Source organism: Tupaia chinensis, unplaced genomic scaffold (assembly GCF_000334495.1).
Source record: "Tupaia chinensis unplaced genomic scaffold, TupChi_1.0 Scaffold143758_1, whole genome shotgun sequence".
In the NCBI taxonomy this organism is placed as follows: domain Eukaryota; kingdom Metazoa; phylum Chordata; class Mammalia; order Scandentia; family Tupaiidae; genus Tupaia; species Tupaia belangeri.
Genome location: NW_006203607.1, coordinates 2,105,130 through 2,120,201, shown reverse-complemented (window position 1 = coordinate 2,120,201; position 15,072 = coordinate 2,105,130). Strand labels below are relative to the sequence as shown.

Here is a 15,072-nt window from a genome sequence, read left to right as displayed (position 1 = left end):
TTTTATGGCTTCTTCAAGAACAAGCGATTAGTTTTGTTTGACACTCTGCTAGAGGAGTACTCTATACTAAACAAAGACATCCAGGAGGACTCTGGCACGGAGCCCCGCAAGGAAGGAGAAGGGGACAGTGAAGAAATTAAAGCTAAAGTTAAAGTGAGTTCTTCTTTTCCTAAGAACCTGTGCCTCAGATTTTAAACACAGTTCCTTTGGCAACTCAAAGTTACATCAGTTTCTGTGCAGTAAGTGTTGAATTGAGGGAGACTATCAAATTAAGACTCCCTGGCCCCTTTCTAGGTCTGTATTTGGTAGAGATTGCAGCATCATTGCCTGGTAACTACCTTGCACGCTTTTACAGAATGTATTAAGAGAGAAGAAAATTAGAAGCTCTTAGAAGATAGGAAAATTTGTAGTTATGAGCTGTCTTTGAAATAGGGACTAAATGTGTGTGTGTGTGTGTGTGTGTGTATGTATATATATATATGTATGTATGTGTATATATATATATACATATATATATATGCTTACATATGCATTTCTAATATGTTTATGATCAGAGAATTCCCACAATCAGGACAAAGAGAAGATAAATAATTTTTAGCTTGATGGAGTTGTAGTAATTCTAGGCTTTGGCAACACAGAAATTTGGATTTGAGTCCTGATTCTGTCATTCAGTAGATTTGTGTCCTTGAGCATGTTATGCACTTTAATCCATTTTTTTTGTTTAATACATGTTTCTGAAATGTTATACTCTGTTCAGAAATTCTTTGCTTGGCACCAAGAATATGAAATGGAGATACAAACCTTCCTCTTAAGCCTGTAGTCGAAAAGGGAGGCAGTCAGATGACCACACCACGCCGGCCGGGACCGCAGGCGCGCTTACGGGTACGCCGGCTGGGACCGCGGGCGCGCTTACGGGTACACCAGCCAGAACCACGGGCACGCTTACGGGTACACCATTCTCTTGTACACCGCAGCCCCCTCGTTGCAAACCTCAACCCCTTAGTTCTTAGGCACTTGTGTGTATGCTTGATGTGTTTCAGGCCAACCAGCCCAGGGATTCACACCTTGGTCACCACATGGGATCTAGCTTTTCTTGAGTAGCGTGTTTCCACTGGACTACAGAGCCAGCCCTAAGGTCATTGTTTACATAGGAAAACTGAAGTCTGAAAAGTGTAATCCGATGATAACCCTGGAGAATGCTGCAAGACCAGCAAGTTAGCCTGCTTCAGAGGCATCCACAAACAGGGTAGATTACATCAGAGTTCACTTAGATGTTAGTTAGTGCCAGTGACGGCAAGCAGTGAAATGAAATTGCAGACCCTTGATATCCATGAGGACGGTTTTCTCTGGCTATAAAAACGGTTGGGTAGTTCCATGAAGTGTGTTGAATGGGTCTGACTTATTTTGCTGGCTTCTGAAGAGCATGCTTTGTTTTATCAGTTAACTGCAAACATTTATTATCTACATGCAAGTTACACAACACGACACATTAGACATCATCCTACCCTAAAAACCTAAAATAGAGGAGACAAATACCCATGGTTTAAAGTAGGGTGTGGTAAATGTTGAGTGGCTGAAATAAGTGTGACTTTTAGAAATTCAGATATTAATGCAGATTCTATTGATCAGAGAGTTTTCTTAGAAGAGAGGATTTGAACTAGACAGAACTTTTACTCGAGGGGAGGCTTCTCAGGTTGAAGATAGGAATGATTAAAGCCTTAGAGACAGTAAAGATCCCTGCATGTTTTCTGAGACCAGTGATTAAGTGGATGTAGATGGGGATGGAAAGGCAGGCCCGTTTGTACAACACTCTTCTTTTTCTGTGAAATTTTTTGCTATGGGGCATGTGCACTCTCTGAAGAGACAGAGACAGAGAAACAGAAAGTGAGAAATCACCCCCCGGGGATATGGTCATGTCTCAATCCCTTCTCCATTATCTCAGGATTTTGGACATGAGTTTTAAGCCACCGAATCTAGAACTCAAATCACTTTGTGGGAGTCCAGTGACAACCATTATGCCATCTGCTGGTCCCTGTAGAACACTTTTTTCTGAAGACTTCAAGTGGTTGTTTCCAGTGGCTTGGAAAGCTTAGACTGATTTGGGTAGAGGCCAGAGATTGTTTTAGGGCAATTAAAATCTGGTGGGAGGCACTGATTCCTTAGCATAGTGGTTAAGTGCTAACAGAGAGCTGGATCCCATGTGGCCCACCACATTTCTTTTTCTTTTTTTTTTCTTTTGAGAGATTTTTCACTATAGGGCGCATGCGCTCGCCAGACAGACAGAGAGAGACAGAGAGACAGAAAGCGAGAAATCACCCCCCAGGGGGGATGGTCACGCCGCAATCCCTTCTCCTCCATTCTCCTCTCAGGATCATGGGCACGCACACACACACGCCCGGCGTGAGTTTTAAGCCACCGGGTCCGGGACACGAACCACGGTCGACTACGTGGGAGTCCAGCGACATAGCCATTACGCTAACTGCTGGTTCCCCCAAAACTCATTAACTATTGTAGGGGACCAGCAGGTGGCATGATAGTTAAGGCCCTAGACACTCTCACATGGCTGACCCTAGTTCAAGTCCTAGACCTGGTGGCTTGTTTTCTCACTTTCCCTCTCTCTCTCTGTGTGTGTCTCTAGTCAAATTAAAATGAATGAATAAATAAAATTTTAAAAAATTCATTAACTAAAAATAAAAACCTCTCCAAAAAAAAAAAAAAGTTAAAAAGGGACCAGCAGTTATTGTAATGGCCATGTCGCTGGACTCCCACGTAGTCGACCACAGTTCGAGTCCCAGACCTGGTGGCTTAAACTCATGCCGGGTGCATGTGTGTGCATGCCCAAGATCCCGAGAGGAGAAAGGAGAAGGGATTGCACGTGGCCATCCCCCCTGGGGGGGTGATTTCTCGCTTTCTGTCTCTCTGTCTGGCGAGCGCACGTGCCCTATAGCAAAAAAAAAATAAAAAATAAAAAAAACAACTCTCAAAAAAAACCCCAAAAACTCATTAACTATTGCATTCTGAGGTGTATACCAGTGATGAGATGATTTTAGGGAGCATATCAGTATTTTAAATTGGAATAGTTATGTATCTTTTCACATACATGATGAAAAAGATAAAAGCATATTGAATTCATGATTTCATGTATGTTGTCATATAAGATAAGGCTAAGCATTTTTATTTGTTTTTTTTTTTTTGGAGGGGTTTTTGCTATAGAGTGTGTGCGCTCGCCCGACAGAGAGACAGAGAGATAGTGAGAAATCACCCCCCAGGGGGGATGGCCACACCGCAGTCCCTTCTCCTCTATTCTCCTTTTGGGATCTTGGGCACACACGCACACACACACGCCTGGCGTGAGTTTAAGCCACTGGGTCCAGGACGGGACTCGAACCACAGTCGACTACTTGAGAGTTCAGCGACATACCCATTGCTCTAACTGCTGATCCCCGAAGTGTTTCATTTTTAACAGAAATTGAAGGAAAACTACAGTGACCTGAACCTGTCTTCTTACTAGATAACGGCTGTTAACATTTTGACGAATGTCTCTGTAATGGCTGTTGCATTTAAAAGGGTATCTAGGGCCAGCAGATGACATGGTGATTACCTTGCTGGACTCTCCACATGACCAGCCGCGATTTGAGTCCCAGACCTGGTGGCTTGAAACTTAGGCAGAGCACGTGTACGAGTGTGCTCAAGATCCGAGGAGGAAAATGGAGGAGAAGGGATTGTGACATGGCTATCCCCCTGGGGGGTAAAATCTCACCTTTCCTCTCATCGTCTCTGTCGCTCGCTCTCTCTCCGGTGAGTGCACATGCCCTATAGCAAAAAATCTCTCTAAAAAAGTTATCTAGGGAATTTACTGTCTGGAATTTTACCCTTCAGAATACAAATAGGATAATTGGAAAAACCTATCTCAAAGACAATCTAAGTAAAAGTAGTAATTACAAATAATGTACAAATGGGGCTAACTGGTGGTGTGGTGGTTCAGGTGCTGGATACCACATGACTGACTACATGGTTCAAGTCCTGAATCCAGCAGATTGACAAACGTGCTGGTGCATGTGCATGTGTGTCTAAACTCCCACGGGGTAGTGGAGAAGGGATTGTGGCATCGCCATCCTCCCTGGGGGGTGATTTCTCACTTTCCCTCCATATCTGTCTTTCTCTGTGTGTGTGCGTCTCTCTGGCAAGTGCACATACTCTATAGCAAGTTTTTTTCTTTAAAAAGAGAGAAAAAGAAATAATATAAAAAATCCTTTTGTAGAAGAAAACGTGTTTTCCCAGGAAGCTGGTACTAGGATTACTGGCAGTCTTGCCCGTTGATAAGTACAGTTGAAAGGACACAGGCTCCAGATAAGTGGATTTTACCCACTACTTATTAGCAAGACATCGTAATTGCTCACTTTCTTTTAAATTCTCTCCAAAATGAAAATACTTCCCAGGCTGCCAACTTGGTAAGGATCAAATGAGGTATCATGAATTTTATATAAAGGAAAGTGGGCCTAACTGTGGTGGTACACATGTAGCACCATTGCTTAGGACGCTGGAAGCCACATGGGAGGCCCAGGTTTGATTCCAGCCAACCTGAACGTGCCGGCATGGTTGCATGCATCAATAATCCCGGCTAATTAAGAGGTGGCGGCAGGAGGGTCTCAGCACAGTGAGGTCCTGTCAGAATATTCCTTCTCTGTCTCTCATCCTTTCTTCCCTCTCTTCTATTCTCACTCTTAGGCATTAAAAAGAACAAAAGGAAAGTGCTTTATGAAAGTAAAAGAAAGATGATATGCTTCTCTGTTCATTTATGTAAAATTAGTGTAGGAAGAAAAGAAAACCCAGTTCAAAGAATCAGCCGTGAATAAGCAAGTCTCCTTTCAGTGGGAAATAGCCCTTATGTTACTTTATATAAAGTAATAATACCTGTCTTATAACAGTGAAAATTCACGAGCTGTATGTAAAACACCTTATACCTACATTATTAGGTACATATGGAAGCTATTTTCCCTGTTATTATTAAACATAAAATTAGCTATATATTTTTCTTATTAATAAAGTAATAGAAAAGTTAGAAAATATCTGTAACAAAAATCATCAATAATTTAATAAACCTAAAGGACTTGGTAGTTTTATATATATATATATGTATGTATGTATATTTTGGCAGTAGGATGTTTGTGCTTGCTGAAGAGAGAGAGAGAAAGTGAGAAAGCACCCCCGGCTGGGGATGGCCATGCTGCAGTCCCTTCTCATCTTTCCTCTTTGGATTTTGGGCATGCACACACACGAGCCTGGCATGTTTTCAAGCCACTGGGTCCAGGACTCAAACTGCAGAATCGTTCATGTGGGATCCAGCCACTGTAGCCACTGTGCCACTGGCTGGCCTTTCATGTTGCTTTTTATCTGGATCTGGTTTCCTTCTTAACAGCTTACCATATACCTGTTAATCTTTGGTTATCTGCTCCTTGTAAGAGAATGGAACTAAAAACCTGATCAGAATCTCTGAACCTATAGGTACGGTGTATCGATTTTGAGTTTCGTTGTAAGGTGGGCTTGTTGGATATGTTTACCTGGTTTTAGTATCTTAAGGTCTTTTGTGGTGGAGTGGTCAGGGTCCCAAGAGAGTATTCTTCCGGTCTCCTGCCTGCAGGGTAGTGTTTAAGAGCCAAGTATGGGGAAAGGGTTGGGGGAGGGAGTCTCACTGTTCAGCCTGTCCTGTCAATAGGTAACCAGGTACTTAGTATGTTGCTCGTAACCCCTGAGCCTCAGCTGTGTTGGACACCTAGTTGTAAGGCTCTCTCCTTTTGCCCTCTGCAGAGACTAAACTTGCAGGCATCTGCCAGGATGAGGGAGGAGCGGTTGCCTGTTGCCATGGAGTTAAAGAGGGAACCTGGAGCTTTGACTGCTTCTCAAACAGCTCTTGCCCAATTCTTATTTAGCCACCTACTTCTAGTCCCCTCATTTCCAAAGGTGTCTCATGCTGTTACTTCCAGCCTTTTGAATACTTCTGCTGAAAATCAAGCTGGTTCTTCGCCTTTTTCTACCACTGCTTATGTATGATTCGGCTTTTTTATTTATTTTTTGCTCTGCTTAGTCTGCTTTCTGCGTCTTGCTTTCAAGATGTTGTCAGAACATCATCTTTGAAAATGTTTCCGATGGGTATTATGATAGCTGTTGTTTGACTGTATCTATCATGAGTAATTACTTGTGTAAGAACATAATCTTTGGGCCGACTGGTGGTGTGGTAGTTAGGCAACTGGCTCCCACAGCTTGAAGTCCTGGACTCAGCGGGTTGAAAAACCCAGTAGGCACATGTGCATGCATACCCAAAATCCTGAGAGGAGACTGGAGAAGGGATTGTGGTGTGGCCATCCCCTCTGGAGGGTAACTTCCTACTTTCTCTCTCTCTTTCTGTCTCTTGTCTATTTCTCTCTGGTGAGTGCATGCACCCTATAGCAAAACTGAATTTAAATAAATAAAATATGATCTCTGAAAACAAGGCTTGCCCAATAGCTCAGTGGTTAAAGAGAGCCAGCTCTCACGTGGCCACCCACAGTTTGAATCCTGGCCCTGGTGGCTTGAAAAACATGTTGGACACATGTACATGAGTGCCCAAAATCCTGATGGGAAGGGGCAATGGAAAAAGGATTGTGGAAAACTATCCCCCATGGGGGTGGGAAGGTACGCTTTCTCTCAGATGAGTTACATGTGCCTTCTGACAAAAAAAGATTTAAATTTATTTCCAGTGTTTCTTTTCAGAGTTCTCTTAGCTATTTCTTTCATAAGCAAGCAAGTAAGAGAGAGACAGAGAGAAACATTGCATCCTCAATAGGGTCCCAGTGCCATGATCCTCTCCCTGACCCGTGGGCACAAGTGCACCCAGTGTACTCAGGCAGGTCTCCAGATGCGAACCCAGAGTCCACCCTGGGAGTCAGCCCTGCCAGGCGTCACACCCATGACTGTGCCCCCTTTTCCAGTTTATTATTTTTTCCCCTAATCTAAATTAGCTGCAAGCTTTATGAAGTCAGAACGTCTGTTTTGTTTGTGGTTCTGTGTTGAGTGTTTAATGCGATGTCTCGTCTCACGTGGTGCAGTAATTTAAGGAATGTTTTAAGTGAAGGAACAGTTTTGCACAAAAAATCCGATTGTTTCCTTAACTTTGATTCTGTGAAGAGATATTACAGCATTAAAAGATAAAACTTTTTGACGATTCTTAGTCATTTATTTTCTGTCTGTTCTTTGATTCAGAATAAGAAGCAAGGATGTAAAAATGAAGAAGTGCTTGCTGTCCTGGGCCATGAACTGGGGCACTGGAAGTTGGGACACACAGTCAAAAATATCATTATTAGCCAGGTGAGTGGGGGGTGGCGGTTCTTTGTGATAGCATGATAGTCATGTGGTAGGTGCGGGAGACAGAGACACCCACAGCCAGGCTACCTGGCTCCCCCTCACAGCTGCTTCCCTTGCTGCTCTGTGACCTGAGGCGCGTTCCCAGACCTCTCTCTGCCCTTTCACTCCCCAAGTGATGCTTCTCCACAGGCCCAGGAAGAAGCAAATGAGTTAGTCCACACATTTATTGTTATCACCCGCTTCATCTCAGCACCTCAGATGTAAGAGCTATGAAGATCAAAAGGAGCAAGCCTAGATAAGTTGGACATTAAAATGCTTTCTAAAACTCTTTATTCTCATTTAAAAGTAATTATATATTCATTGAAAATTAAAGTCTCTTCACAATCTAAATGATATATAGCAATTTAATGTACAAATAATAATAAATAATTTTTAAAAATTTAAAAACAGTGTAGAAAATATAAAGAAGAAAAAAACAGCTCTGATAACTTTCCTCCTTTAGGTATTAATACCTCTAAACAAGCAGATTTTCAGGCTCTCAGTGAAATAACCATGGACCCTGAACAGATGTGACCTTACCTGAGTTTTACGTGGGTCTTTGTACCTTCCAGAAAGGCCAGCCAGTTCTGGGGGAGGATCGTGAATCCCTGTGGGCCTTTCCTGCTGCCTTACATCTGTAGGTGTAAAAATGAGTTCCTTGGCAGGAAGCTGCTGTGTGAATACGTAGCAGTGAGCGAGACTGTAAATAGTTCAAGTTCTAGTTAAGTGTTCAGTCTTACAAAGGAGATCCGCAAAAGAAGGGGTTGGGTGGAATCAGCCTGACACAGATGCCTACTGGTCCCTGAGGTGTCGCACCTCGCAGGGCCTGGGCTTGCTTCCCTCCCTGACTGGCAGTCACTCAGCAGGAGCAGGGGAGGAATGTCCAGGTTAACAAATGCATTGTCTCTGTCTCTGTCATTTTAACCCCTCTATTCATGAGCCCCTTGACCACATCCTGGAGGGGCTGTGGAAAAGGCCTGGCTGGGAGACCAGCAGATGGCGTTAATGGTTACATTGCTGGACTCCCACATGGCTGACTATGGTTCGAGTCCTGGATCCAGCAGCTTGAAACTCAGGCCAGGGGCATGTGTATGTGCCCAAAATCCTGAGAGGAGAGTAGAAGAGAAGGAATTACAGCATTGCCATTCCCTCTGAGGGATGATTTCTTGCTTTCTGTCTCTGTCTCTCCAGTGAGTACATGTGCCCTGTAGCAAGAAACTCTCTTTAAAAAGCTACTTGACTTGGGGACCAGCAGATGGCATGGTGGTTAAGGCATTGGACACTCCCACGTGGCTGACCATGGTTCAAGTTCTGGACCAAAACGAATGGATAAATAAAATTAAAATAGATAATTCTTTAAAAAAGAAAGAAAGAACAAAGCTAGTTGACCTCCACGGGGCAAGTGTCAGCCACCTGGTCTATTGTGAGCCACCTCTACCCTGGGACTCTTGGTGAACTTCACATTAGGACAAAGTACGATACGCTGGGCTAGTTTTGAAAGTTACTCACCTACCTGTTTTCTAAATCTTAGCCATTACTGGTTTGTTCCCCGCCACTGAATGAGTCCATATGTCCCAGACTCCGACCCTCAACTCCAAGGCTGGGGGACAATGAGACATAGTACGTAAAGCCCTCGCTGAGAATGTTTGCCTTTACCGCCACCCTCTGAGACTGTCCCAGAGTGGTACTGTAACACCACGGCACTCCCCACAGCTTTTACTGTCTTATTCTTTATTCATAAAATGGCCTTCAGTTTTTTTCTTCTGAATTAGATGATTAGAGGGAGCCCCTCATGAGTAAGGGCTGATTGGGGGTGGGAGAATCGCAGGAGTTGGCATACTGGAGTGTGAGCTACCTACCTGCTCATTTAACTTACGTCTGCCTTCGAGACTGGCTTCTTTCCATTCCACTCCTACCTGGAGTGCTCTGGGGCAGACCAGTGTCCTGGCCAGGCGGATCAACATAGTGTCCAGTTTAAGAGGAACAGCTCAGGTTGCGGGATCACAGTGTCTGATGCCTGGGGCCCAGAAGCAAACCAAGTCATTTTTCAAAAGGATGATGGCTACTTGATGAAAGTAGATGCTGCTGGGGCCAGCAGGTAGCATGGTGGTTAAGGGGCTGGACTCCCACTTGGCCAGCTATGGTTCCAGGTTCTAGTCCCAGACCTGACGGCTTTGCTTTCTCCCCCCCCCCATCTCTCTGGTCAAATATAAATAAATAAATTAAGTTAAATAAAATAATTCTTAAAAAAAAAAAAAAGAAAAGAAAAGAAAGTAGATGCTGGCCTTCATAGTCCATTTTCTAGTGGAGCTTTCCACAGTGGGGCCACTGAGTTACAAGGGCCGAGTGGCAGAGCTGCTTGTGCTTCGTCCTGGCACCGCTGCCAGCCTGCTCATGCTCTGGGCCCCACTGAGCTCACCTGGCCACTTAAATGTGGCCTCTAGGATTCATTTCTGCTGATAGAAAAGAATGGGGTTTAGTCTCCAGCTCAGTCTGAAGTACAGACTTCTGATTTTTTTTTCCCCTTCTTTCTCTGACCTTTCTGACAATCCAGTATGGCTCCAGAGGTCCTAAAAAGAATTCAAGGGAAGCCCGTTGTTGTGTAGCCCCCACATCAAGGTCAGGTGGGCGGCCTTGTGTCTGATTACAGTCTTTACAATAAAGCCTGACTCTATCCATTCTAGCCCTTTAACTTTTTTTTTTTTTTTTTTTAATTTTCAAGAGGGTGTGCTCACAGGAGGGAGTAAGAGAGAGATAGAGAGACGTGTGAGATAGCACCCCCTGTGGGGGATGGTCATGCTGCAGTTCCTTCTCCGCTCCTTATGGGATTTGGGACACACACACACACACACACAAACCTGGTGTGTTTTTCAAGCTGCCAGATCTGGGACTTGAACCATACAGTTGGCCATGTGGGATCTAGCCGCCTTCACCACCACACCATGGACTGACCCAAGCCCTTTAACTTTAGAGAGAATCTTATTGCTATTGACCACTTCAAGCCGTCAGTTATAAGTCTTGATAGAAACCATACAGTTTCTACATTTGGGGAAGTTTTTACTTTCTTTTTGAAAGTAAAAATGAAACCATAAAATTACCTAAACAACCTTTCCTTTCTTTTATTTATCTATTTATTTGTTTTTTTGAGAGAGAGATTTTTGCTATCGCGCATGTGCACTTGCTGGCGACATAGAGAGAGGAAGAGAGCGAGAAATCACCCCCCGGGGGGATGGCCACACCACAGTCCCTTCTTCTCCATCCTCCTCTCGGGATTCTGGGCACACACGCACATTCATTGAGTTTAAGCCACCAGGGCTGAGACTCAAACCGTGGTCAGTTACGTAGGAGTCCAGTAACGTAACCATTATGCCACCTGCTGGTCCCAAATTTATCTAAATAACCTTTTGTATGATCACACTGGCACTTTTCTTAAAATCGTACCATGGTCGGGGCCAGCAGGTAGCTTACTGGTTAAGACGTTGGACTCCCACATGGCTGACTGCAGTTCAAGTCCTGGACCCGGCAGCTTGAGACTTATGCTGGGCATATGTGTGTGCATGCTGAAAATCCAGGAAGAGAATGGAGGAGAAGGGACTGCGGGGTAGCCATCCCCCTGGGAGGTGATTTCTCACTTTCTTTCTCTGTCTCTTTTTCTCTCCGGCAAGCACATGTGCCCTATAACAAAAATCTCTCTAAAAAATAAATAAAATAAAATTACACAATGGTTTCTTCTTGTACTTTTTTTTTTTTTTTAACTAATTGATCTCACACACAGTGAAATTAGTAGTAATGGAAACTTCATGTTCTTCTTTCTAGATGAACTCTTTCCTATGTTTTTTCTTATTTGCTGTATTAATCGGCCGGAAGGAGCTATTTACTGCATTTGGTTTTTATGACAGCCAGCCCACTCTAATCGGACTGTTGATCATCTTCCAGTTTATATTTTCACCTTACAATGAGGTAATGTATAATCTTTAAAATTATCTTACATACTCCCTCCCTAGTTTCAAATCTAGAACCCTTCGGGTAGTGGAAAAAATAAATGAAACAAAATTGTACAGATGAAACAAAATCATTTTTTTATTTTAAAGAATTATTTTATTTAACTTTATCCATTTATTTATCGATTTTAATTTAACTAGAGAGGGATAGAGTGAGAGAGAGGGAAAGTGAGAAGGCAAGTCACCAGATCTGGGACTCAAACTGCAGTCGGCCGTGTGGGAGTCCAGCACCCTTCACCATCACGCCATCTGCTGACCCTGAAATAAAATCTTTTATACTGTCTCGATTAACTGGCCAGTATGAGAAAGTAGCAGAGAAATCTAAGCCCAGATAAATCAGTGCTTACATATTATTAAGAAAAAACAAGCAGAGAAATCGACTTCAGTGCTGAAAACCTGGATGTGACACCTCAGAGACCCGGGAACAGAGATCAACTGCCGGAATGCTAGGCCCTACATCATGCAGTCGGCATTGCTTAGGTGCCAGTCTGCTGCGTGTGACAGGACAAAACACAAAAGTGGAATTCCTGTGGGACTCGCTGGGGCAGGCCGTGTGCCAGGGTTTCCCTGGTTGTGTTCTGGGACTACCATCCTCAAAGTAGCCTTAGGAGTCCACCCTGGATCCACAAAATCAAAGGTGCATGTTTTATGGTGAGTGGAATTTAAGAACCATTGTCCTGTGACAGCACATGTGGTAAGACGCAGCTGATGAGTCTGTACGAAAAGTCACAACGGCATCTCAGGGTATTTGTAAGGCTTCTAGATTAATCCTAAGTAAGCATCTTGTGGTATTTCCATTCAGAAGAATTCGTTCTTGGGACAGGTTATAGAGTTAAGGTCTTAATCTAAGTGAATCCTAGGTTGCCCACATAAACTAAATTTTTTTTTTTTGAGAGGTTTTTGCTATAGGGCGCATGCATTCGCCAGAAAGACAGAGAGACAGAGAGATCGAAAGCGAGAAATCACCCCCCAGGGGGAATGGCCACACGACAATCCCTTCTTCTCCATTCTCCTATCGGGATCTTGGGCACGCACGCACACGCGCCTAGCATGAGTTTAAGCCACTGGGTCCAGGACTCGAACTGCGGTCGACTACAAGGGAGTTCAGCGACGTAGCCATTACGCTAACTACTCGTCCCCAGAATTTATTTTGTGCTGAAATACTTAAAGAAATAGGTATATCGTTCAATTTGTGATATTTCAGTAATGCAAAGAAATTTTTTTCCTCAGAGTTTTCAGATGCAATTTGTCACCTTCATGAAGGGCACCTTCAGAAATTATATACTTATTCTGAGAATGTTGCTATTGTTCAGAATACTAGGAAACTCAATCTTGAGATTGTCCTTAGGAGACTGTGGCAGGGACCAGCAGATGGCATAATGGTTATGTCACTGAACTCCCACATAGTCGACTGCAGTTTGAGTCCCAGACCCAGCAGCTTAAAAAACTGATGTCAAGAGACCAGCAGTTAGTGTAATGGCTATGTCGCTGGACTCCCATGTAGTCGATTGTGGTGCAAGTCCCAGATCTGATGGCTTAAAACTCATGCCAAGCACGTGTGTGTGCATGCCCAAGATCCCGAGAGGAGAATGGAGAAGGGATTGCGGTGTGGCCATCCCCCCTGGGGGTAATTTCTCACTTTCTGTCTCTATGTCTCTGTCTGTCTGATGAGTGCACGCACCCTATAGCAAAAACCTCTCAAAGGAAAAAAAAACAAAACTGATGTTGAGCATGTGTGCATGCGAGCCCAAAATCCCAAGAGGAGAATGGAGGAGAAGGGATTATGGCATGGCCATGGGGAAGTGATTTCTCATTTTCCCTCTGTCTCTGTCTCTCTGGCAAGCGCATGTGCCCTATAGTACAACTCTCTCTCTTAAAAAAAAAAAAAAAAAAAAGAGAGAGAGATAGACTGTGGCATATGTTTTAGAATAATTTCAGTGAAGACTGTCATTATCCTTCAAAAGTAGAGATATGATTAAGAATAGTTTTTTGTTTTTTTTTGGTTTTTTTTTTCAAGACTGTCATTATCCTTCAAAAGTAGAGATATGATTAAGAATAGTTTTTTTTTTATTTTATGTTTTCTTCTTTCCTTTTCTTTAATTCTTTTCTTTATTTTTAATCTTTACTCATTTGCTTCTCATCAGCCTTTGCTCACTAAGTGTCTAGACAGGTTCAAGTGAATAGAATCTATACATCTGAATACAGTTAGGGTCAGAATACTCCTCTATTTCCACTGATTTTGATGCATGAAGAGTGAGAACAAACGGAAGAGAGATTGCAGATCACCTCCTCCTGCACGCCTTTGAACACAGACTGAACTTCAAGAATTAGAAGAAATGCACCATCCATCTGATGACTAGAGATCACTGCAGGGTCACAAGAAATATGGAAAACAAGAAAATACCTCTCTTCCAAGGAAACATAAGTCCTCTTCATCCTCAGACAGTATGATAAAATTAATGGAAATATCTGATAAAGAATTTAGAATTTTCATGGTGACAAAGCTCACAGAGATTGAAGAGAAGACACGATGAACTGCAAAGAGGCAGGGGAAAAAAGCTGACGAGCCTCAGGAGGTGAGGAAATTCTTGCAAGATCTAAAAGAGGAATTACACATTTTTCAAAAGAATCAAATGGATTTGTTAGAGATGAAGACTATAATACAGGAAATCAAAATCTCACTTGAAAGTATTCAAAGCAGACTAGATCACACTGAAAATCGAATCTCAGTTGTAGAAGATAGAATTACTGGCCTAGAAAAATGCACCACAAAGACTGAGAAAATTGTCCAAAAACATGATAATATTATATGAGAAATACTAGATACCATCTAACATCCAAACATCCGGTAATCGGTATCCCAGAAGGGGAAGAGACCCATAAGGGCATTGACAATCTATTCCATGAAATCCTGGAAGAAAACTTTCCAAACCTAGAGAGGCACTCAAAGACTCAGTCCCAAGAAATACAAAGGACCCCAAATAGAATCAACCCAAGAAGATCTTCTCCAAGACACATTATAGCCACATTGAACAAAACCACAGACAAAGACAAGATACTAAGATTGGCAAGAGAGAAATGACAAGTTACCTATAAAGGATGTCCCATCAGGCTGACAGCGGATATCTCATTGGAAACAATGCTAGTGAGGAAAGAATGGCAAAATATATTCAAAATGTTAAGGGAAAAGCAATTGCAACCACTGGTACTATACCAGGCAAGATTATCATTCATATAGGAGGAAAAGACAAGAACATTCTAAGATAAAGTCTGAAAGAATTTACCAACACCAGACCAGATTTCCAAGAAATTCAGCAGAGAGTGCTATTCCAAGAAAATTAAATACAGTCACACAGAAATAAGACTTCAAAAACTAAGAAAATGGCCAACTTAATCATGGAGACAAGTCTGGAGTTGAATATTACATCTCAGAATTTAATTGGGAAAATTGAATCACAACAAAAGATAAAGTACATGAGACTGAGCTGGTGAAATAGAATTTTATGACTTTTGACTAAACATTATTGATTTTTTTCTAGGCTTTGTTTTTCAATTTTAAGGATTTTTGTCTTGTCTGGAGTTGCCGATAGGTTCATGTACCTACTATTTGAACAGAATCCAGCCTGTTTCCTGGCTTTAAGTTTTAAGCATATTTCCTTAGCATTTCTTTGATTTATTAAAGTTAAATCTG

The 15,072-nt window shown here is 42.7% G+C and overlaps 1 protein-coding gene across 1 annotated transcript in view; it reads left to right on the top strand.

The window, feature by feature from the left end:
* ZMPSTE24 (zinc metallopeptidase STE24) overlaps window positions 1-15,072 on the top strand; it is a gene marked incomplete in the record, with an annotated part of 43,370 nt that overhangs the window by 25,357 nt on the left and 2,941 nt on the right. The window contains 3 exon segments of the mRNA XM_027766887.1: window positions 1-153; window positions 7,240-7,344; window positions 11,197-11,340. Of these exon segments, the coding sequence (XP_027622688.1) occupies window positions 1-153; window positions 7,240-7,344; window positions 11,197-11,340 (402 nt within the window).